We start from the raw sequence: 23,713 nt of genomic DNA on the forward strand, positions 1-23,713 counted from the left end.
ACGTAATAAGAACAAAACTATTAAATAAACATGTGCTACCAGGTAAAAGATATTTAAGGAAGAAATGTAAAAACAGAATATGCAGTAAAGATAAATAAACTAGGACTCACAAAAAGTTATATTCTAATAAAAGACAGACTAAGACAAATTAGAAATATAAATTTCCATCTGATGAAAGTTAGCAATAAAGCTGAGCAGCAAATCCCTGAATATCTGTTAAATATATTAACAGTTCAGATGTGAAATAAAGTTACCAAGAAAACTCACAGTAACTCGGTGCAAAATGGAATCCAGTGCAAATCCACATCTGGTGCTAAAATAAATAAAGTGCATAAGAAAAGTGAAAGATGCTCTAAAGTGAGTCAGGTGTCCTCACAGTGACTACAGTGGCAGAAATAAAGTTAAATAAAGTTGGTAAACAACATTAATGATCCTGAGAATATAAAATATAAAATCAGTAGAAACGAAAAACATGTTTATAAATCAGAATATTGTAATTTGTAGAAATGTTTGGAACAGGTTTGCTGTGAAGTTTCCTTTCACTGATCCTGGATGTGAATGTTACATTAATTTAGAGCTTTTATTGATTTATTTTACTTTCTTTTTGTTTTTGACTTTAACGTAGAAAAACCCAGATAGAAAGGCAACGTAGGGTTAGCTGCCTTGCCCAGAGGCACTCAGGCAAGGCGTGTTCAGGCAAACATTTTGATTGACTACAGCAGCAAGTGTCTCTTTGGCAGCATACAGAGGATTTGTTTGGCCACAATCAACACTCAGCGATGAAGAAGCCATCATTCCAGAAGCAACATAGAAAGTCAGATTGCAGTTTTTAAATTCCTCAGTTTGAGACGCCTCAGATGGTGGCAGTAAAATATGGAGCTGGTCCGCATGCTGAAACCTCCAACATCCTGGCATCTGGTCCTAACATCTGGTCCCTGGGGGCTCGTCCGGGATACATCACCCACTGGGTGCCAGGACAGGATAGGCTGTCCTCCGGGACGCCGCCGGCGGGGTTCAGCGGGAACAGGACATATGTTGGTGGAAGCTCAGAGATGGCCTCCTGCTGGGTTTTCCTGCAGCAACAACTGAAGGGGAATTTAAAGAAGGTCACAAACGAGCGTGACTCAACAAGAGAGAAAACTTTACGTTGATTTGATCTGTTATTCTTACCAGAAAGGCTGACCGGGCTGTGGTCCTCTACTCTGTGTCCAAAACACATCAGAGTCATGATTATAATGTAAAAAAAACAACAACAAACAAACAAAAAAAAAAAACAACAATAATAAAAAGTAATGTTTTTGACTAACCTTTAAATACGTGCAGTACAGCAGAACTATCAGCCCAATAATTAAAAGAACAACAAACACCACAGCCAGGATGAGCAGGAGCATGAAGACATCTGGAGGAAACACAAAGTGAGACAAAGTGTCCCCTGTCTCCAGCTCCCATCAGGTCTTTATTCAGCACTTTGGACAGGCGCTGCTCTGCGCAGCCTCAGTAGCCTCCTCCGGTCAGGGCGTCATTTGGGGAGAAATAATTAGAAACAGACGGTGATACTCACAGACTTCATCCATGGCCGAGGCGAATGATTCCCCGTGAAACATTTTGCTGGCTGAGTTGTTCTGCTCCACCCGAACCAGACATCACAGTAGACGCCCCTCTGCCCGTTACGTCAGCGCGACCGCCATATTGTGAGTGGCAGTTTCTTTTAAATAAAAATTACATTTATAATTAACTGATGAAAAAATCAAACAACTTTTTTTTTGTGTTTTATAGTGAAACAGAAGAGCTGCTAAAGTCTCACAGTGAGGGAACAGAAACAGCTGGACCTAAACCCGCCTCCATGAGGCTCCCACCGCTTTTTAAACGCGTTTCCATCATACTGCCACTCACAATATGGCGGCACCGCCGCTCCTGCTTCGCCAACTCATCCTGCGTATGTATGAGTTCAGCTTCTTATGTACTGCAATAAAAAACACCATAAATCACGAGGAAACAGCGCCATCTGCCGTGGACGTCATGTCATGTCGGATTAATTATTCCGGACTTTTCTGGCTGTATTTAATTCCACATATGAAAACAATATCCTGTATTATCCAGATGTTTGGACTTTAATGATTATATAAAGAAACCACAGAAAACATCGAGTACTACAACAAAAGACCAAAAACCTTCTATTGTCCCATTTTAATGAATATTATTGAACATTTCCATCTATAGGCAAAACATCATAAATATACAACTGAATGAGAAATGCATAAAACAGCCATACAATCCATACATAATTCAATATTAATGACATTTTTAGTTTTCCAAAGAGCAGAGAGCTGGGTAGAAATAATTCACTGATCCTGCTGAGTCAGTAAAAAGCCACATGAACTCAGCAGCAGTTTGGTTTATTCTAATGTCTTTAAAACCGACAGACAATTTCTGGTTTGGCAACATTTGAGCAAATGCTGCTATTCTCAGGAAACGTCAGCAAAAAAATGAGTAAAAATATATTTTATAAAACTTCAAAAACTCATGAAGAACATTGAACATATTTCTGTTTGCATCTAGAAACAGATTAAAGCCGCACAAATACAAACGTTATCGTTAATATGGTGACATCATAGTTTAACAACAGAAAGTTTTAGTTTCATGGTAACATTGAATTAGTGCAAAGAAAACCTTTAGGAAAGTTGGAGATCAGCTCTAAAGTCACTGCAGATAAATAAAATAAAAACTCAGAAGTTTTAAAACTAAATTCATATTTTTACTAGAAAAAAAACTTGGATATACTCTGATGTTGAAAAGTTGAACAGCTCTTTTGTTGGTGTTTTAACTGAAGCGGTTTAGTTCAGTTTGATGAAGCCGTTCTGCAGAGAAGCTTCTTCTTCTGTGGTGACGCTTCGCTTTTAAACTGCTGTGTGAACCTTTCAGAGTAAAACAGGATGTTACAGATGTTAGTCCAGCAGAAACCTCCTGATGCTGCTGATTTCATTCCTGTGATCAAATATTATTTAAGGATTTAGAATTTTCCACAAATTTGCTGTAAGTTTCAGATTGTGAAACTGTGACTAGAACAGACCAGAAGGTTGAACTCTGACCTCACATCGTCTGCTGGCATTTTGCAGCATCTCCATCTGGAGGTTCTGGAGGTTCTGGATCAGACACATGTGGGTCAGAACAGGAAGCAGCGACTCCAACCAGCAGCTGAAATGTGAATGTTTCTCACCTTTTTATAGACCATCAGGGAGGCTATGAGCAGCGCAGCTAACAGGATGATTGTCAGCAGACAGGAGACGATTACTGTGACCCCGCTGTGACCTCCTGAAACACAAACAGTCAAAACAAACTGGCAGCATCTTTAAAACACGGCGAGGAGAGAAAACACCTGCAGAACCTCCAACTCCTCTGGGAAAACCGGGATTAGGAGGATGTTCATAGGAATATTGAAGCATTCTTGAGGTCAGACACTGATGTTGGACGAGAAGGCCGAGCGAGGCCAGCGGCCAGATCAGGCAACTTCTGCCTCTCCAAATAAACTGATTCTGATTTGTTGCTGAAATCTGATTTTTTTCTCCATGATTGTTGAAGCTACCAATTAAATCAGCAACGGTTTACGACCCAAAGGATCCACAGAAGAACGCTGACGCCACAGAGCAGCGCTCTGTTCATGTAAGGAGACGTTTATGGATTGTTTTTAAAGTTTGACAACAGATCAAGAAGGAAGCTGATCAGAGGAAGGTTAACAGCATCGGCCTTCAGCTGCAGCTCCTGTAGAGACTGACTGGATGTGGAGTCAGAAAGAAGAGCAGTGGTGATGCCTTCACTGACTCAGACTGCTTCAGAATTTCATAATTATAATTTTCAGATATTGTTTACATCCTGATTTATGACCCGTGTTTCACATTACTGATGTAAAAGTCTGACAAAATGTGATATGATGGTTCAGACTGCAGACGGTTTGAGACGATCAGATTCAGCTCCGCATATAGAAGCGGTGAAAAGGTCGCATCCTCCATGAACACAGCCTAAATCTGGGACAGGAAGGAGCCGTCTCCATGGCGCCGCAGCTCAGTTCGCAGTGAATTTATCCAAAATGTGGAACAACTCCTACAGAACAGCCCCACAGCAAGATCTTCCCTCCACCAAACTTTCCACTTTGACACCCATCCAGCCCAGACTGCTCTGTCAGATCACCAGACCCAGAGGCGTGATTCGTCCTTCCAGAGAACTTTCCTCCACCGTAGTAGAGCCCAGAGGTGGCTGTTTGCACCAGCAGAAACCTTTTTACTCACCTTCACCTGTTCAGGTAAATCTGCCTGAGACACAAAGCGTCTGACCTGTTTTAGACATCAGAGTGTCAGAGACTGCAGGCACAAGCATCCAGACAGCAAATTAGATAAAAATGATAGAAAATGTTCAACTGTTTTATTTCCTTCACAGTTTAGGACAGGGGTTTCCAAACTGCGGTCCAGGGGCCATGTGTGGCCCTTGGGAGGAGTTTTTTTAGTAAAGGAAAAATCAGTTTTCAAAACCTGACATAAATTATTCTTTTCTATTTTAGTTCATGGACATATTCCATGACTAAATCACAAAAATGATTGATTTATAATAAAATTATGTAGCATTTTAATTATTGATTTTGTCCACAGTGCAGAAGGTTTGGACTTCCTGGTTTAGGAGTTTTATTTCTCATCAGATGAAATAAAAACATAAAAATGAAGCTGATTCATGATTTTCTCCTCTTTCATCTTGAACCTGAATAAGTTTCTGGTTTTGATCTGACCTTCCTGTGTTTTCAGCAGGATGTTGGTGATGAGCGTCTGCTCTTCATCGCTGAGCTCACAGCTGTAAACTCCGTCCTGATTGGAGGACAGGCCGCGCAGCGCGAGGCTGCCGGACGCCGAGACGCCCTCCACCCGTTTCCTCCACCCGTCTGAAGCCGTGAAGGCGGAGCCGGCTGCCTGGGTGGCGATGACCTGGCTGTGGTTGAACCTCCAGCTGACAGAGAAGTTCTGGAGGGAGGAGTTTGGAGCCGAGCAGGGGATCGTTGAAACGCCGCCCCAAACACTGGCAGCTGGAGTCGGACAGGAAAAACACACTGAAAGGCACAGGAAATATCTGAAAAGTGTGGCGTGCATTTATGTTCAGCCTCATTGAGTGAATATTTCATAGAACCACCTCTACCAGGTTTACATGTTTCTGCTCAGACTTCTTACTAAAACAAATCAAATCCAGTCGGATCGGAGAGAAACTGCATGGAAATCTAATTTCAAGTCCTGCTGCAGAATCAGAAGGCAGAGGAATGTTTTTCCAACCTTCTTCTTCTTCTTTGGGTGAAATTCTCATTTCTCTCGTTACAGCTTAAATTGATTATTAGTACAGAATGACGTCCTGATGAATCTAAAGTCCAGAAAACGTAGAATCATGCAGTCTCCCTGCCAACCAAGCCCATCATTGCTGCCAGCTCAGCGTTTCCAGGCAGAGGAAGTCAGCAGTGAATCCTTCGCTTTCTGCTCATCCAGAAAATCCCATCACCGTTTCCCTGGAGTCGCTTTGCAGAGGCAGAAGCAGGAAAAACAAAATGTTCATTCTTTGCTGCTGCAGCCAGAAAAACCCAGCAGATCGGATCCGACACAGAGCAGAACTCAACCAGACTGGCTCAGCAAACTGACGTTTCAGGCTCACATTGATGTTTTTATTAGTGATGCATTGTGGGAAAGTGAAGCTCTCCAATCTCTGTCTCTGCTTTAAAGATAAACGGTTTTAGTTTCGCTGAAGAGAAGCTGGAAATCAGAGGAAACAGAAAGAAAAACACAAAATCTGACCAAGAATTTTATTTTAGTCTCTACTGTAAATATTTGAGCAAACCTTAAATAAGACAAAACTAAATTACAATTAATAATTCAACAAGATATCAGAGCTTATTTAAAGTCGATAATTATTTCATTGTGATGAACAAGGTCTAGTTCTGCTCAACTAAAGTTTCTCAATCAGTGACTGATGTTTTTATGACTTTATTGATTCAAACACTTTGAACTTCTTTGTTCAAATGTGCTACAAAAATAAACTTGATTGATTGATTGGCAAATTATTTCACTTAGCATTCAGCTTCTATGCAACACAAATCTGGAACAAACTTCCAGAAAACTGCAAAAGAGCTGAAACACTGAGCTCCTTGTTAGAGCTGCTTCAGACTAATAATGAATGAAACATTAAGCAACATATTCAATGTGAGGAACTCATCTAATGTTTATTCACTTGTTGACTGTAAAACTTTGTAACTTTGTGTTTTTATGGTATAAAGCACCTTGAACCATTTTGCTGCTGACATGTCATACAAATAAACTTGATTGATAATATTGGAAAAACTAAAATAATTTTCCAGTAGATCTAGTTCTTGTTTTTAACAACATTAAGGAATTGTTGTCTTAAATCAGGTACCTATAAATATCACTGAAAAGTTACTTGCATGTTAGTTTTTTTTAGATATTTCATAAATATTTGGTAATATTTTGTGTTTTTGCAGAGTGAATTTTACTCACATAGTTCCCTGAACGTTGCTCTCCTCTGGTTCCTCCTGGTTCTGATGCTGCAGCTGTAGGTCAGATCTGGACCATCTGGACCCGTCAGAGAGCTGCTGATGTCATAAAGCTTCTCCTCAGTCTGATGGACTGTGGTTCTGTTCTGCAGAGCCGTGTTGGATGGAGGCTCAGTGGACCAGGTGAGTTCAGGTTGAGGGTAGATCCCCTCTGAGCTGCAGGTGATCCTGTTTCCATCCTGATGGATCCTGATGTCAGAGACTGGAGCTGCAAACAGAAAAATAATCTAAAAAGCTCTAAAAACAAGCGGAGAGCCTTGGTTTCTCTGTTCGTACCGTTTACTGTCAGGTTCATGAAGGTTTCCCTGTTCTCATGGATGGTGCTGGTGTAGCACCTGTAGGTTCCTTCATCCTGAACTTTGACCCCTGTCAGCAGCAGGGAGGCGTTTCCTCTGGAGATCTGATCCAGGAACAGAGATGTTCTGCCTCTGAAGTTCTGGTCCTGGTGACCCAGCTGGTCCTGGTTGTCATAATAAGAGTGAAGTCTGAGTTCTGACCCGTTGTGGTGAAACCAGTGGATGACATCATCGCCGTGGCTCTGGAAGCTGCAGGGTAAGACGCATCGCTGCGGGAAAACGCAGGAAACCTCTGGCAAGCAGAAACACGTCGGTGTTAGTCCTGTTGGCCTTCTGCCCAGGGCGGCATGGCCTGGGGGCACCAGGACGCAAAATAAATCACTAAGAGAGTTTTCTGTTGCTGTTTCACCACTAGATAACGAGTTAGTGTGTGTTTGATTTTGAGGAGTTTGGGTGATATTTAGTCAGACATATTGATGTTTGGTGCCATTTAGACTGAAATCTTAAATCTGTTTTTTAGACACACAAAGAGACATTTTAACATTTTATTTTGGACTGAACCCCATTAGAGTGAGACGAGAGCAAATTATGAACTGGACCAATCAGGAAAAATGTTCTACAGAAAATTTTAATTCTTAATTTTTCTAATAAGTAGCACTGTATTTTTTTGGCAGACTGAAGTTTAAGGAGGGACCTGCCCTGGGCCCCATTCTTCCAGGAACCGGCCCTGGATACATCTTGCTTTCCTCTATTTTTATTAAAATAATGAAAGAGGCAGATGAGATGATATTAATTAATACAATTAAGTTAAAATCCCCCAGAGTTTATCAAAGCAAGGACTAAATAATATTCAGTGAAGGTAGAAGATGTTTGTTTTCCTTTATTCAAACACCTGCATGAGCTGCTGTCATCAGGGTTGCTATGGTTACCCTAGGCAACAGGATTTACTTTATAGCACCAAACATGATGGTTCCCAAGAAACCAAATCAGTAACAGAAACATGCAGCTCATCTGGTGATGAGTTCAGTGGAAGTCAGATAATTCAGGATCTTTATTTCCATCCCCTTTGGTACATTTCTATTATATCTATAAAAATCTACAAATGTGTGACAAAATATCTCTTCTTCTTTCTTCTTGTTATTATTATCATCCAGTGTTTTAGGATGTTTCCACCCTGCAGATCAGATCAGTGGTTCCTGTTTGGTGAATCAGTGAAAAACAGTTTGACTAAAGGATGAAATCCAGGAGGAGAACTCGGGGCGTTTCTCTGTATTTACCCCTAGTAACAATAAAAATAAACAAAAACACAACAAAACAAACACGTAAAACAACAACTAAAAAAAGCAAAAAGACGCACCCAAATGACGCCTAAAACTCTCTGTTGTGTTTTATTTCAGGGTGACCAGCTGATAGTTTGGATCCCTTAAATGTTTTATCTTGTTTCTGTTCTGGGATCCGAGCAGCTCCACCGGATGTTACCCACCTTTTCCATCTGCAGCCACAGATCTCAGGAAAATCAGCAGAAAAGTCCTGAAGACTCTCATATCCGATTCCCGTTAATCCACCATCCTGGTTTCGGTTTTATTCCCGGTTCATCTGCTCACCAGAATCTTCATGGACCGAACCACGACCGGAAGAGAAGAGGAAGCGGTCATAACGGAGCGGGACTGACTAACAGATCTTTGTTTTGAATGATGTGGAAATGACGCAGCAGTGAGGGGAAAAAAAAATCCCATTTATTACATCCAACATGAACGATACGATTATTAAAATCCCAAACAAATTCAGTTTTAGGTTTTTAATCATTTTCCATATTAAAGAAAACTCAATAAGCTCATGGATTGGATAGTCCAATCTGTCCACTAGAGGGCAGCAGCCTCCGTCAATTTTCTTGTTCAGAAATCAATAACAGATACAGACAAAACAAATATTATGGTCAAAGTGATTTTTTGTCTCTCGTTTCAGAAAGTGAAACTCACATGTTATGGCAGCAGATCCAGTATCTTTGTAATTCTTGAAGGTTATCAATATCTTTAATAAAGGTTCGTATTATTTGTCAACTATTCAGAAGAACAGAAATTATCTGATCTACTAAACTCTGTAGAAACATAGAGAACAGTAAAGTTTCATCAATTATCTGATGTTTTCTTATCACTGCAGAAAATTAACAATGTTTAAAAAAAATATAAAAAAGCTAAAGTTGTTGTTACAAAATCTTTTATTGGAACAGGTTAGAACAAAAAAAAACAACAAAAAAAAAAAAACAAGAACATAACCTTAACTTTAAAATGTTTGATTATCAGTAAAAAAATATTATATGTATATATATAAAAAAAAAAAAAAAAAATTCCCTTCTCACCCTCCGTGGGTGGTCTCTTTCATCCTCTGAGCTCGGGTCCTCTACCAGAGGCCTGGGAGCTTGAGGGTTCTGCGCAGTATCTTGGCTGTGCCTAGAACTGCACATTTCTGGACTGAGATGTCTGATGTTGTTCCTGGGATCTGTTTGAGCCACTGCTCCAGTTTGGGGGTGACTGCCCCGAGGGCCCCGATGACCACAGGCACCACTGTGGTCTTCACCTTCCAGGCCTTCTCCAGTTCCTCTCTGAGGCCCTGGTATTTCTCCAGTTTCTCATGCTCCTTTTTCCTGATGTTGTGGTCACTTGGTATTGCTACATCCACCACAACGGCTTTCCTCTGTTCTTTATCCACCACCACAATGTCCGGTTGGTTCGCCATTACCATCTTGTCTGTTTGGATCTGGAAGTCCCACAGGATCTTAGCTCGGTCATTCTCCACCACCTTTGGGGGTGTCCCCCATTTTGACCTTGGGGCTTCCAGTCCATATTCTGCACAGATGTTCCTGTACACTATGCCCGCCACTTGGTTATGTCGTTCCATGTACGCTTTCCCTGCCAGCATCTTGCACCCTGCTGTTATGTGCTGGACTGTCTCAGAGGCCTCCTTGCACAACCTACACCTTGGGTCTTGTCTGGTGTGGTAGATCTGAGCCTCTATTGCTCTGGTGTTTAGGGCCTGTTCCTGGGCGGCCAGGATGAGGGCCTCTGTGCTGTCCTTGAGTCCAGCTTTCTCCAGCCATTGGTAGGATTTCCTGATATCAGCCACTTCAGTTATTTGTCGGTGGTACATCCCATGTAGGGGCTTGTCCTCCCATGATGGTTCCTCCAGCACCTTGTCCTCTGTTCCCCATTGTCTGAGACATTCGCTGAGCACATCGTCCGTTGAGGCTTTGTCCTTGATGTATTTATGGATCTTGGATGTTTCATCCTGGACAGTGGCTCTCACACTCACTAGTCCTCTGCCTCCTTCCTTACGGCTTGTGTACAGTCTCAGGGTGCTGGATTTGGGGTGGAACCCTCCATGCATGTTAGTAGCTTCCGAGTCTTAACATCCGTGGCCTTCATCTCTTCCATTGGCCAGCTAATTATTCCGGCAGGGTATCTGATTACTGGTAAGGCATAGCTGTTTATTGCACGGATCTTGTTCTTGCCATTGAGCTGGCTTCTCAGGACTTGCCTTATTCGTTGGAGGTATTTGGCTGTGGCTCCTTTCCGTGTGACCTCATCGATGTTGCCATTTGCTTGCTGTATTCCCAGGTACTTGTAGCTGTGCTCTATGTCTGCTATTGTTCCCTCTGGGAGTGATACCCCTTCTGTGTGGACGACCTTCCCTCTCTTTGTAACCATCCGGCCACATTTCTCTAGTCCGAATGACATCCCAATGTCAGTGCTGTAGATCCTGGTGGTGTGGATCAGTGAGTCGATGTCTCGCTCGCTCTTGGCGTACAGCTTGATGTCATCCATGTAGAGGAGGTGACTGATTGTGGCCCCATTCTTAAGTCGGTATCCGTAGCCAGTTTTGTTGATGATTTGGCTGAGGGGGTTCAGGCCTATGCAGAACAGCAGTGGGGACAGAGCATCTCCTTGGTATATGCCACATTTGATGGACACTTGTGCAAGCGGTTTGCAGTTGGCTTCAAGGGTGGTTTTCCACAGCCCCATCGAGTTTGCAATGAAGGCTCTTAGAGTCCTATTGATGTTGTACATCTCTAAGCATTCAGTGATCCAGGTGTGTGGCATTGAGTCATAGGCTTTCTTGTAATCAATCCAAGCGGTGCACAGGTTGGTGTGTCGGGTTTTGCAGTCTCGGGCGACTGTGTGGTCTACAAGGAGTTGGTGTTTGGCTCCTCTACTATTTATGCCAATGCCCTTCTGTGCCGTGCTCATGTATTTATCCATATATATATATATATATATATATATATATATATATATATATATATATATGTGTGTGTGTGTGTGTATGTAGAACAAGGAAATGCTTCTTTTTAAAAATCATCTGAAATATTTATATAAATGAAATGAATTCATATTCTGTTGCTGTTTATTCAGAATAGTTATAAAATGTTGAAGTTTATGGAAATATTTTGTGGTTCAGTAAATATGCAGACAGTAAAATGTTAATTAAAAAATTGGGAAAAACAAATTAAATATAGTTGAATTGTATTATTTTATCATCATCATGTCTTTATTCCAAACACATTAGAAAGTCCACAGTGAAATAATTAAACAAGATAATAACACATAATATTAATTGAATCATATATAAATGCTCCACAGTCTTGAGGTAAAGCTTATTGTAATCAGTGCAGTTTACTAAAAACTGCAGTTATATTAATGCAAGACACAGAAAATCTACCATATTTTCCGCACTATAAGACGCATTGGATTATAAGGCGCACCTTCAATGAAAGGCCTATTTTAAAACTTTTTTCATATATAAGGTGCACCGCATTATAAGGCGCATAGAATAGACGCTACAGTAGAGGCTGGAGTTACGTTATGCATCCACTAGGTGGAGCTGCACTACAGGGAATGTCAACAAAACAGTCCGACTGTGGTCGGTTAGGAGAGCCTCCTGCGATTGGGCGGGGGCGTGGCCGGACGATGGTCACCCTTCTCCCTTCACAGCATGTTGGTGGAGAACGTGGTGCTAAATGACCTGCAGACGACCTGATTATAGACGGTCAGTAGGTAGATAGGTCAGTCAAACTTTATTAACAAACCAGCATTCTGACAACTATCCCAGCATGCACCGCACGGTTCTTCTTCTATCGGCGAAAATGAAGTCCCGTAGTTGCTAGACCTGTTGTGGCTCACTATCGGTCCATATATAAGGCGCACCGGATTATAAGGCGCACTGTCGGCTTTTGAGGAAATTCAAAGTTTTTAGGTGCGCCTTATAGTGCGGAAAATACGGTACACAAGTATTTATTACAGACGTCATTTCAGTCAAATGCTTGTTATTTGAATAGATTGGTTTCCTTTACAGTAAGCAAACTTTATTTATACAGCACCTTTTAAAAGATCAGAGCTTTACAGAAATAAAAACATACAGATGATAAAATAAATAAATCAGCTAAAACAGTAAAAAATTAATTAAAAGCCAAACTGAACAAATGCGTCTTCAAGCATCACTTTAAAACTGATCTGTTTAACGCAGCATGCTAAGGCTAATCTGCAGCTAAAAAATAAAAAATACTCGCAGATGGACAAAATTGACAAGGCAGCCATTAAAACAAGTCTGATATTGATAAATATTGATAAAAAAAATTAAAGAGTGACACAATTTGACTGATTTAGCCTGAAGGAGGAATGCAGCGACCCATTAGCAGTTCATCATGTTTCCTATCTGTTGAAAGCTGAGAGCTTCATGGATCTAAATGTGAGCAGATGAAGGAGATGCTGCAGGAGTTTCATCATGTCTGAAATATGTGAGTTACTTTTGATTTGCTCCCATTCTGAATGTGAAAACCAGGATGGAGGAAGTGCAGCTCAGTGTGCTGCTGTGTTGGACCAGGTGTGTTACCTGGATGAAGCTCTACGAGTGACACCACTTAGCTTTACTCAAATTATGATGATGAAATTATCATTTACTATATAATCACTATAACCATCAGCTGAATTAAACAGTGGAGCGAGTCGTCAGTTTCCCCTTCAGGATCAAGCATCCTGCATGCCGAGGCCAGTGAAGCATAAACTTATTTATTCACTTGTAGAGCATCAGCTGAGCAGATTCCAAATTATTTATGGAAATTTTGCCTATTTGTATGTTTTTTCATAGAGTTTTTCCTAAAATAACTGATAAAAAATGCAGGTTGTGAGGCTGAAATAGGAAGATTCAATGCTAATTTACCTGCTAACATGTAGCCTCCTCATAGCTGTAATCCTGTAAGGCAGAGAAATATCTGCTTCATAATTATCATAGGCAGCTGGTTAAAAAAGTGACCTTTGAATCCATAGGAAAAGTGTTTTTATCCTTTTTTCTTCCTGGAACGGAGGATCAGAACAACACAAACTATTCCTGCTGCTGCAACAAAGATGAGACCAACTGGATGGCGTTTTATTCCTCCTGAGTAAAAACAGATGAACTGAGACGTTACTGGATGAAAAACACCACAGTATGTCCTGATTTTAATTGATGGAAGTAAAACATTTCTAACATGTGCCTCACCTGGCTCCTCCTCCACCTTCAGGAAGATGCTGGTTCTGAAGGTTTCTTCCTCGTCGCTGAGCTCACAGGTGTAAATCCCGTCCTGCTGCTCAGATAAATCCTGCAGACTGAGATCGCCGGACTCTGAGATGTTCTTCACGTGACGTTTCCACTCCTCCGTCACCGTGGCTCTGCTCTGGTTGCTCCGGCTCAGGATGACCTGATTGTGGTTAAACCACCAGAGAAGCTCTGATCCAGAAACCTTTGAGTCGGAGCAGGAGAGAGACGTCTGTCTGCTGGAGACGATCACACCTGGGTCACATCACAGGAGGGTTCAGTCACACCTCGTTGATCAAAACCAATAAAATTTACTTTGATAAATAAAACTTTCCAATTCTGCTCTTGCAGATTCAGTTATTTGATGTTTTTGTGGTTTATTATGCCCTTTACAGTTGTCCCAAAGTTCTATATTTATTAAACATTAATTAAGATAAACTGCACAGCTGTGAGGCTGATGCACCTTTTCTCCTTCAACAGGATTTAAATCACTTCCTCGTCAGCGTTAGCAGGGCTTTAACTGTTCCTTAGTCTGGATCAGGCGGCAGGATGGAAAACACCAGCACTGAGTTGAAAGAAGCAGCAGCTGCTTCCTGTTTGTCAGTCTGTGAAGGACATCTACAATCTGTCTGGGATTATTAAGATTAAATCTACACTACTGGAAAACATTTCAAGGTGAACCGGTAAGAGTGCTGACCCAGTAAGTTCACTCCCCCACTGGCTGGACAAAACAAAACAAGCACAGCGTTAGAGGAAAGGTGTGTATCAGATTCTGTGGTTCAGCATTTTTATTTTCCTACTAAACTCAGCTTTGACTTTCCATGAACCAGAACAAACTGGAGTTATGAGTGATATTTTCATTTGTAAATTAAAATGAATTTTTTTCGTTCTCACTTCTTCTGCAGACTCACTGCACTGCAGAACCTTTGGGTGAAGTTTTCTGTTTTTCTTTCTTGTGAAAACATATCGACTGGATTACTTCAGTTATTTACCTTCACTAGTTTAAAATGATTTACATTTTGTTGTGCTTTGAATGAGTGACTTACTTTTCTGTCTCAGTGTTGCTCTCCTCTGGTTCCTCCTGGTTCTGATGCTGCAGCTGTAGGTCAGATCTGGACCATCTGGACCCGTCAGAGAGCTGCTGATGTCATAAAGCTTCTCCTCAGTCTGATGGACTGTGGTTCTGTTCTGCAGAGCCGTGTTGGATGGAGGCTCAGTGGACCAGGTGAGTTCAGGTTGAGGGTAGATCCCCTCTGAGCTGCAGGTGATCCTGTTTCCATCCTGATGGATCCTGATGTCAGAGACTGGAGCTGCAGGAGAAACATTGTAATTAACATTTATTTACATAATGTTTCTGGAAAACAGAGCCACACTTTGACACTTTGTGCTTCAAATGCAGACATGCAGAAGGAAAGGTGGTAAATACAAATGCTGAATTTATTATACAACAGCTTGCCTTAAAGAAAAGGTATCCAAATAAGAGGGAATGTGATGAAAGGAGGAGCTACAAACAAAAACAACAGGAAGTTACAGGAAGAAGAACATGCACTGTAAAACATCTGAAGATGATTTAACTGAAAACTGAAACTCACATTTAGGTTCAAAATCTAAAACTCACTGAATTTATTTGACTTAAAGAAGATAGTAGACACAACTAAATGCAGCTCAAATGTTTTACAGTGCAAAGGTCAGAGTATGTGGCTGCAGACTGAGCCACACAGGAAACGTATCGGTTGTTCTCACCGTCCACATTCAGCTGAAGAAATGTGTCCTTGTTTCCTCTGACGGTGCTGCAGTAACAGCGATATCTGCTCTGATCCTCCACCTTCACTGCAGTCAGCAGCAGGGAGGCGTTTCCTCTGGACAGCTGATCCTGGAACAGGGATGTTCTGCTCTTAAAGTTCTGGTTCTGGAGACCCAGTTGGTCCTTCCCATCATAGTACGAGTGGACAAGAAGTTGTTCTGCTTTCAGCTGAAACCAGTGGATGAAAGCATCAGAGCCGCCTTGGAAGCTGCACGGTAAAATGCAGCGCTGCATGAAAATGCAGAAGATCTCAGTTTCTGCAGGAATATTAAAAAAAATAATATCTCAGATTATCCCACAGAATAATCAACTGTTTTACAATTTTGTACTTTTATTACGTTGGATTTTTAATAAAAAGCTTGAACACCTGACATTTGTCATATGTATTTATTTTTATACCTTTTGTCTTATTGCTTTTCGCTCTATTGTTTCATTTTAGTTTTTATGTCTCCTTGTAATTTTTAAGCACTTTATTTGAAACCACTTTATAAATAAAATTATTACTATTAACATAGTAAAATGAAGGGGAAATATATTTACTGCATTAAACATAATTATTGCTGAGCTCCAGTTATTATAGTATTTTGCAGAAACTTTTTATCTTAATAATAGATTATATGAACAAAGTTTTACCATTTCAGACAGGAAGTCTCTAAATATGGTCTTGGTACCTGATGTCAAACCACAGTAGAGATATTTACACATCCTGTTGATCTATATGTTGTTATTTTTATTAATGTGTGTGTTTATAGACAAGGCGGACAGAAAAGCAGATTTTAGATGCTTTACTAGTGTTTTTATTACACAGATGCAGCATCGCTTAGCTTGTCTCCATATTTTATATGGTTTCCAGGTGTTAGCAACATGTTGCTGTCATGTTTTGAAATAAACCTTTTGGTTTTAGCGAGTAGTTTTCACTGCAGGCTGATCATTCTGGGTTTTGTTGTTTGACAGAAAGCATCTGATGGATTTGTAATTAACCTAAGATGCAAAAAATAAACCTTAAATCGATTAAACACACATGCTGATAAGTGGAAAAGCAAACTAAAACTAAACATAAAAAATGAACAAAAATGAAACCAAGAATTTCTACAAATAATGAACACAATGATTTTCATTAAACTTTGTGTAAAAACATCTAGAAATAATCTGATTTGCTACTTTATTTTAAGAAAAAGCTGAAACAGGTTTGAAGTTCTTTCATCTTATTGTCCAGATCTCTTCATTTATCTGAAGCAGACCAGACCAGTTGGTCTGATGATCGTCAGCTGGGTTGAATTTCCCATGTGGACGGTAACAAAACACACAAAATAATTATTTTGAATTATCTTCACAGTAATCTTTCATCTAAAAAATTTCAGAACTGTCTGCAGGGAATTTTTTTTGTCTGTTTTTGAGTTTTGCAGACTGAGTGAAGCTTCTGCTCTGTTGTTACTTCACAGTTAAAGGAATCTTTTCTCCAGAATATTCTAGAGAAATTCATGCTTCCTTCTGCTGCAGCTTTATGGAGATGCTGACTTCATTTTGCAGCTGGACTCAGAACCGACCCACACGGCTAATGGAACCAACAGCTGGCTGGAAAATGGACCTTCCTCCAACCCAGAAGAGGAATTAGACCAGAGGAAACTTTATACTTATTTACAAATCCTGAACCTAGTTTATATACTAGATAAGCATTAAATACTTTTTCTTCTTTTGCTCTTTTCTTTGTTTATTTTCTTTGTATTTCCTTTTAATTCATGTAAAGCACCTTGTATTGCCTTGTTGCTGAAAATGTGCTATATAAATAAACTTACCTTACAAAAAGATGAAGACCTGAAGGCAGATATTTAAACCTGGACTGTCTCCTCCATGCTACGCTGCATTGATGCAGTAATAGATAAAAACAAAAGGAGCCCAGAGCAGGAACTGAGGGCTGGTGTGAAGCTTCCTGTAGGCTCATGTTCCTGTAATATAAACTTGTTTTTGTTGTAATTTCAGAAAATTGATTTCTGAGAATTTATTGGAAGCTGAAGCCATGAGGATTAAAATAAACTGGATCATTTTTAACAACAAACATTTGAATTTTACCCAGTTGTCAGAGTCTGCTGGCTTCGCAGAGTTTAACTGCAGAGTTAAAAATAATCTGCTGAGTGAATCACAAACTGAAACAGCCTCTAGCAGACTGGTGCAGACAGAGAGGGGAATATTTGCATAAGCAAAAAACATTCAAATTTTAAACAGCTGCGATGTTGAAGTTAAAAGCCAGCAGTGTTTATGCAGCAGATTGTTAAAATCCAGACTTTATGTGACGTTTTGTTCTCTGGTTTCACATCAGAACCAGTTTGGTTAACTGGTTTCTCTACTTCCCTTTCACTGGTCAAGGTGAGGATCTATGCTTTGCTCTAAAAACTAAAAAACTTCTATGATCATCTCTACTAAATGATTTTCAATGTTTTAAGGACAAGGTGATTCATTTATGGTCTAAAATGAAAGAAGAAACCAAAAGGAGGGAACTGGACCAATAAATGTTCTTTATGATCCAACAACAAGCAGCTGCTCTTTTATCTCATTCAGTGACGCAGCTGCAGCAGCTGCTGCATCACAGCGTTTGTGTTTCTCCTCTTTGGGAGGCTTTGAGTCACTTTTCAGTTCCTGATCAACAGAAACATTTAATTAACTCTGAAGGTGCATAACTACTTTTATATTGCAGGAAAAAAATTATTTAATGTCTATATAACTACATTCACTGATCTGGGTAGATCCAAGTTTTACAACGTAAAGATACAAATCATTCTGACATTTCAAAAAGAGGAAGAAGCTTCTTCCTCCTCCAAACTCACCTGGTTTATCCTGAACCGTCCAAAGCACAAAAACAAACGTTAAAAACACAGAGGAGTTAAATCCAGACATCCTGATGTTTGTCCTCTGTGTGTCTGTAGAGAAAATCTGAAACTGGAGGAGAAACTGGGTTTAGTTTCACAATCTGAGACGAGGAAACATGGAAAAACATGAAATATGAAACACTCCACAGCTTTGAGTCACTTTTATTTAAATGTTAAATTATATCAATAAACTTTACTTACTTGAGGTGGTGGATCATAACCTCTGTCCTCATCAGCTGATATGATGGATTTATAAATGATCAGTAAAACCAGATGAATTCGTCCTGCAGCATGACGGCTCTTTGTCTCATGAAGATGAACTGAAAGGAAAGCAGGAAGGCGTCGAGTTTCATTAACCAGCGTAGCTAAGAGACGGTTGAGGTTGAAGCGCTGCAGGTGGAAACCAAACCAATCAGTCATATGAAGTCAAAGTAAAACCGTTCTGCCCAGGAGACAAAGGGACATGAAGAGGAGGGACTCAAAGTAAACAGACGCTCTGCTCCAGAGGGCGTTTCCTGAGCCTATTATAACAACAGATCAACTTTCTGAGAGCAAGTTCATAAAAATATTTAAAACTTCTGTCAGAGAAACAAAAAATTATCAAACAAAGACGTGAGAGTTTTAATTAAAGCAGGTTTAATGTTTAAGTGTAACAATTGATCCTCAGAAGATAAAACATAAAAAAGGCTCAGGAAATAGTTTATTTGACCATCAATATTCAAATAAAGAAATATTGTGATGCACCACCATCTATTATTGAGATGGTAAAAGTGACAGAAAGATAAACATCAATATTAACATTTTATCAGATGATCGGCTCTGCAGAGCTGAAACATCGACGGCTGATGGAGGAACGTTAACCTGTTGCTGCAGGGCTGCATCCAAAACTTTCAGGTTTTTACTCTCAAGGACTGGACTTGGGCTTAGAATGGTCTAGTCAAAGCCCTGACCTGAATCTAACAAAGAATCTGAGGCAAGATTTAGTGACCATTTATTGTTTATTGAAGAACAAAATATTTATGTAATGACACCAATCATTTGGCAGAAAAACATTTCTGAGCTCATATAAATGCTTAGCTGCGCCATCTGCTGGACAGAAATGGAAACCAAAGTAAAATCTTTACATTTCGAAAACAGAAATATCTACAAATAAGAGAAATAAGAAAGAACACAAAGGCTGCGTTCACACTGCAGTCTGAAGTGACCCAATTCAGATTTTTTTCTTGCTTTGGTCGTTCATACCTCCAAATAAATGTGACCTGTATGTGTGAACGGAGAAACGACCTGAAAGTGTCCCGCATGCGCAGTAGAGGCCCGCGGACGTTAGGTCGCATTTGAATCGGATACGTATCGGACATGCAAGTGGCCTGGGTCGCATTTGAAAAGAATCCGGCCTCTGTTGTTCAGACTGTCGTAAAAAGACCGGATACACGTCGCATTATGTTAAAAACATCGGAATTAGGTCACTGGCTCCAGTTTGAACAAATATTGTAAAGCTACATCACAGTTCATAAATCAGCTATTTATGTAATAAAATTCATTTTCTAGAGAAATAAACATTTCATTGATAAAGTTCTGAGAAAGTTTATATAAAGACTATTTTTAGCTGCGCCCCCTGCTGGGCAGAAGATGAAACATAACTGAAATATCTCCAAATCTGAGAATCACCTGAAGAACATGAAGATCTGATCATTTAGTGAAACTACATCAAAGCTCATGAATCCTGTTGACGGTAAAATGGGAGAATTAAAACCAAACCAGTCTCTGAATGAATGAAAGGTTTAAAGCTGCAGAGCTTCACTTTCCTCCATTTTCTTCTTGTAGCTCATCATGAATCCAGCTGCTGCTGCTGCAATCACAACACAAACCACCGTCCATCTGATGAGTTCAGAAACCACCAGATTCTCTGAAACCAAAGAAGTTCAGGAGTTTAGCTCAGAGACTCATTTGTAGTTCAGAACATCAGATTTTTACCATCTAATGAAGCTTAAATCCTGAATCCTGTTACCTCCAGTCCTCCTCAGATAGAGCTGAGTCATAATGGTCTCCTCATCATCACTGAGCTCACAGCTGTAAACTCCCTCCTGATCTGAGGTCAGATCCTGTAAGGTGAGGCTGCCGGACGCTGAAACGTCCCTCACATGTTTCCTCCACTCCTCTGAGATGTTGTAGATGTTTCTGTCAGTCTTGGTCAGGATGATCTGACTGAGGTTGAACCTCCAGACCAAACTGGAGGCAGAAATGTTGAAGGAAGAGCAGCAGATTGTAACCTGAGACCCTGAGAAACCCACAGAGGCTGAAATGGAAAATAAAAAGGAGTTCATGGTTTCCAGACTTTAATGAGAAACACTGAAGCTTTAGCAACATTTAGACAGAAATCAGCAGATAAATCTTTAATAAATAAAGTGCAGCATGAACATCAACAATAAAAACATCTGCAGAGGAATTAACTACAAATATTTCTACAAATTTATATAAATCAGCAACAATTTAAAAATGTTTCCATCAGTAAATTATATTGAAAGATATTATTTCATAAAGCAGGTTTCAAGTAAAAGTCAAACTAAGTATCAGAACTTTCTGGACTTTGAATACCTAAAGTTGCTCTCCTCTGGTTCCTCCTGGTTCTGATGCTGCAGCTGTAGGTCAGATCTGGACCATCTGGACCCGTCAGAGAGCTGCTGATGTCATAAAGCTGATCTTCAGTTTTCTGGATCCTGGTTGTTTCATTCAGAGTCGTGTTGGATGGAGGCTCAGTGGACCAGGTGAGTTCAGGTTGAGGGTAGATCCCCTCTGAGCTGCAGGTGATCCTGTTTCCATCCTGATGGATCCTGATGTCAGAGACTGGAGCTGGAAACAACATGAGAAAATGAAGAACTATTAAGCAGAAGAAATATCCAAGAACCACAAAATAAAAACTCTCAAAACATGATTTCAATAAAATATTTTCAGATGAAGATGCTTTACCTTCTACTGCAACGTGAATAGGAAACTCGTAATAGCTGTAACTTGCAGTAAATGCAGTACACCAATAACTGCCCTCATCATCAACCTTCATCCTCTCAGCAGCAGATCGCCGTTTCCTCTGGAGATCTGATCCTCAGACAGAGACGCTCTGGATCTGAAGCTCTCAGAGTAGCTGAACCCACTCTGGTTATATGATATAATCAAAGATGATGTTTTATCTAGAAACCATCCCATGTTGATAATCCTGTTCTTGAACCGACATGGTAAAATGCAGTCCTGGTTGTGAACACAGGACACGCTGGTATCAGGCACTGAAATAAGAGATAAAAACAGATGAAAGTTGAGTTGAATGGTGTTGAGGAGGAAACCCAGATTCTCACAGGGTTTCCTCCCTATGAGGATCTGGGAGGATCCTCCATGATCCAGATGATGTTCACTGAACCAAAAGTTCTGGTTCTGATGGGAAAACAGGAAGACATCATGGTTTATTCATAGTTTGATTAAAAACACTATACACTCTTCTTAATAATAAGATAGAAAAGATGGTAACACTTTATTTGAAGGGGGTGAATAAGACTGACATGACACTGTCATAAACATGACATAACACCTGTCATAAACATGACATAACACCTGTCATAAACATGAATAAGCCTTCATGAATATTTATGACTGTTGTCATAAAGCGTCATTCGGTAAATTATGACACTTTTAATACAAAGTTGACATTATTCAAAATGTCTTTGTTATGACAACTTGACATTAACTAAATAAATCATTACTGATATAAATTTGTTATAAAAGTATTACTGATTGCACTTTAAAAATTAGATAACTTTATGTTATTAAAGGTAAAGTTTAAACAGAAATGATTTCTTGGTTAATGTCAAGTTGTCATAACAAAGACATTTTGAATAATGTCAACTTTGTATTAAAAGTGTCATAATTTACCAAATGACGTTTTATGACAACAGTCATAAATATTCATGAAGGCTTATTCATGTTGATGACAGGAGTTATGACATGTTTATGACAGTCTTATTCACCCCCTTCAAATAAAGTGTTACCAAAAAGACTCATTTGTTGAAATAAAATATTAATTTGAACCTCAAAGTCCAAAGAGTAATTTTTAATTTATCAGTGAAATCACCAAATGACATCTAAAAAAGTTACATTTCCAGAATATGGCAACAGAAATGTGTTTTAGGTTTTTAGTTTTCTAAATCTTCTCACAAACAAAATGTGTATTTTATGTTTATTACTCAGCGTGAGACGAGTTGGTGACTAAATTATCACTAAAATACCAGACCAGAGATCACAGGGTTATTACTTTAACTTCTCATTATTTGTCAAATTTTATTTATTAATATTTTCACTTCATTTTCTATTTTATCCTCACTTTGAAAGAAATATTCTATCTTTTTACATCAGAATAATAATAATAATCATAATAAAGTTGACAATAAATGTTTTACTCACCAGCCCACAGAAAAGGTAAAAGTAGTAAAAACAAGAATCTTGTGGTTCTGATCATTTTACTTCTAATTATCACTTATTTACTGCAAATTAACTGTTAAAATACTAAACTATAAATAGATCCTGCTCCTCAGTTTTAATAAACATTTAAATTATTCCTATAAAATGTCTTTAATCCAGAGTAACTCTGATGACATGAAGCTTCATTTATCTCCGAGTTTCTTCTGGTTGAAAGGAGGAAGTTTGTTCTGCTAAATGTTCTGATGATAAAACCACCGGAGGAGGAAGAAAAACACTTTCAGCTTATTGGTGACCAGATGGAGACAGAAAGTACAACGATGATGGTGGAGCAGGAAGTTAACCGTCCTGAGGCCGAGGCTGGTTCTGGTCCGACTCGGGTTCTGAGAGGTTTCACAGGAGGCTGCCAGCGGTCAGTGTGAGAGGATCACCTGTCCTTCACAGAGAAGAGACGACCCCACACACACACACACACACACACACACACACACACACACACACACACACACACACACACACACACACACACACACACACACTGCCTAGAAATATGATGTTACAGATTATTCAGACGTTTCTGAATATGTGGTGGATAAATCTTTATTGATCACAGAAATGTACACATTTCTGCAGTTTCTACACATGTATCTGCATGTTTTCTCCTGTTTTAGAGGAAATGTTAACCAGCTGCAGCTGCAGCTCTGACTTCCTCCTGAAACCTCAAAGTTTTACAGATTCAGATCAGAGGAGTTTGGACGCCTCTAAGGACGCTGGTTCTACTGATAATGGATCGCTGTCCGAACCCACAGAGTTATCAGATTAAAAGGAGCTTTTAGCTTCATTTGGTTGATGTAAATGTAAAACTTTCTGGGTAGAAGAAGAAATAAAGAGTTTCTGTTTCCTGACATTTTATTGATTTGTGTTTTCAGCAGCAGATAAAATCTGACATGAGGTTCTGCCTGGTTCTGACCGTCTGATGGAGGTGATACAAACTTTTATCTGTTTATTTTCTCAGTTTATTTGTATTTGTTGTTTTCTCAGCTCATAATGTTTTATTCACGTTAAATAAAATGTTCTTGAACAGTTGTTACATTTTGTGTTCGTTTTATCCAATAAGTTTCATCTTAAGTTA

General features: G+C 39.7%; 2 protein-coding genes across 3 annotated transcripts; both read right to left on the reverse strand.

Moving 5' to 3' along the window:
• Nucleotides 1–2,169: 2,169 nt before the first annotated feature.
• LOC106933224 (uncharacterized) lies at nucleotides 2,170–6,810 on the reverse strand (the record flags this gene model as incomplete). The annotated part of the gene is made up of 5 exons (XM_015012339.2): nucleotides 2,170–2,915; nucleotides 3,090–3,143; nucleotides 3,218–3,312; nucleotides 4,775–5,065; nucleotides 6,534–6,810. Coding segments are annotated over 5 exons (735 nt in total), but the record flags the coding sequence as incomplete, so codon positions are not given.
• Nucleotides 6,811–11,421: 4,611 nt separating this feature from the next.
• Nucleotides 11,422–18,496, reverse strand: LOC106910900 (V-set domain-containing T-cell activation inhibitor 1-like). Of its 2 annotated transcripts, XM_088013020.1 has the most exons (6): nucleotides 18,322–18,496; nucleotides 18,079–18,190; nucleotides 15,196–15,513; nucleotides 14,499–14,762; nucleotides 13,417–13,707; nucleotides 11,422–13,314 (listed from the first exon to the last, which is right to left on the reverse strand). In XM_088013020.1, exons 2-6 carry the CDS (start codon nucleotides 18,146–18,148, stop codon nucleotides 13,217–13,219), a joined length of 1,041 nt encoding a protein of 346 aa, XP_087869146.1. In that variant the 5' UTR covers nucleotides 18,149–18,190; nucleotides 18,322–18,496; the 3' UTR covers nucleotides 11,422–13,216. The 2 variants fall into 2 exon arrangements, with proteins under 2 accessions (XP_087869146.1, XP_087869147.1); XM_088013021.1 differs by lacking the exons at nucleotides 18,079–18,190; nucleotides 18,322–18,496 and adding an exon at nucleotides 17,053–18,071.
• Nucleotides 18,497–23,713: the final 5,217 nt, after the last annotated feature.

This window comes from Poecilia mexicana, unplaced genomic scaffold (assembly GCF_051168715.1).
Source record: "Poecilia mexicana isolate PSO_F unplaced genomic scaffold, ASM5116871v1 scaffold_15, whole genome shotgun sequence".
NCBI classification, from domain to species: Eukaryota; Metazoa; Chordata; class Actinopteri; order Cyprinodontiformes; family Poeciliidae; genus Poecilia; species Poecilia mexicana.

Excerpts from the sequence above, each read along its gene's own strand:
- LOC106910900 (XM_088013020.1), bottom strand. The coding sequence starts at position 18,148 with ATGTCTGGATTTAACTCCTCTGTGTTTTTAACGTTTGTTTTTGTGCTT. Across the intron at positions 13,708-14,498 it reads AGCAACACTGAGACAGAAAA|GTGTGATCGTCTCCAGCAGA; the intron begins GTAAGTCACTCA and ends GATGTGACCCAG. Across the intron at positions 13,315-13,416 it reads GAAGGTGGAGGAGGAGCCAG|GAGGAATAAAACGCCATCCA; the intron begins GTGAGGCACATG and ends GTTTTTACTCAG.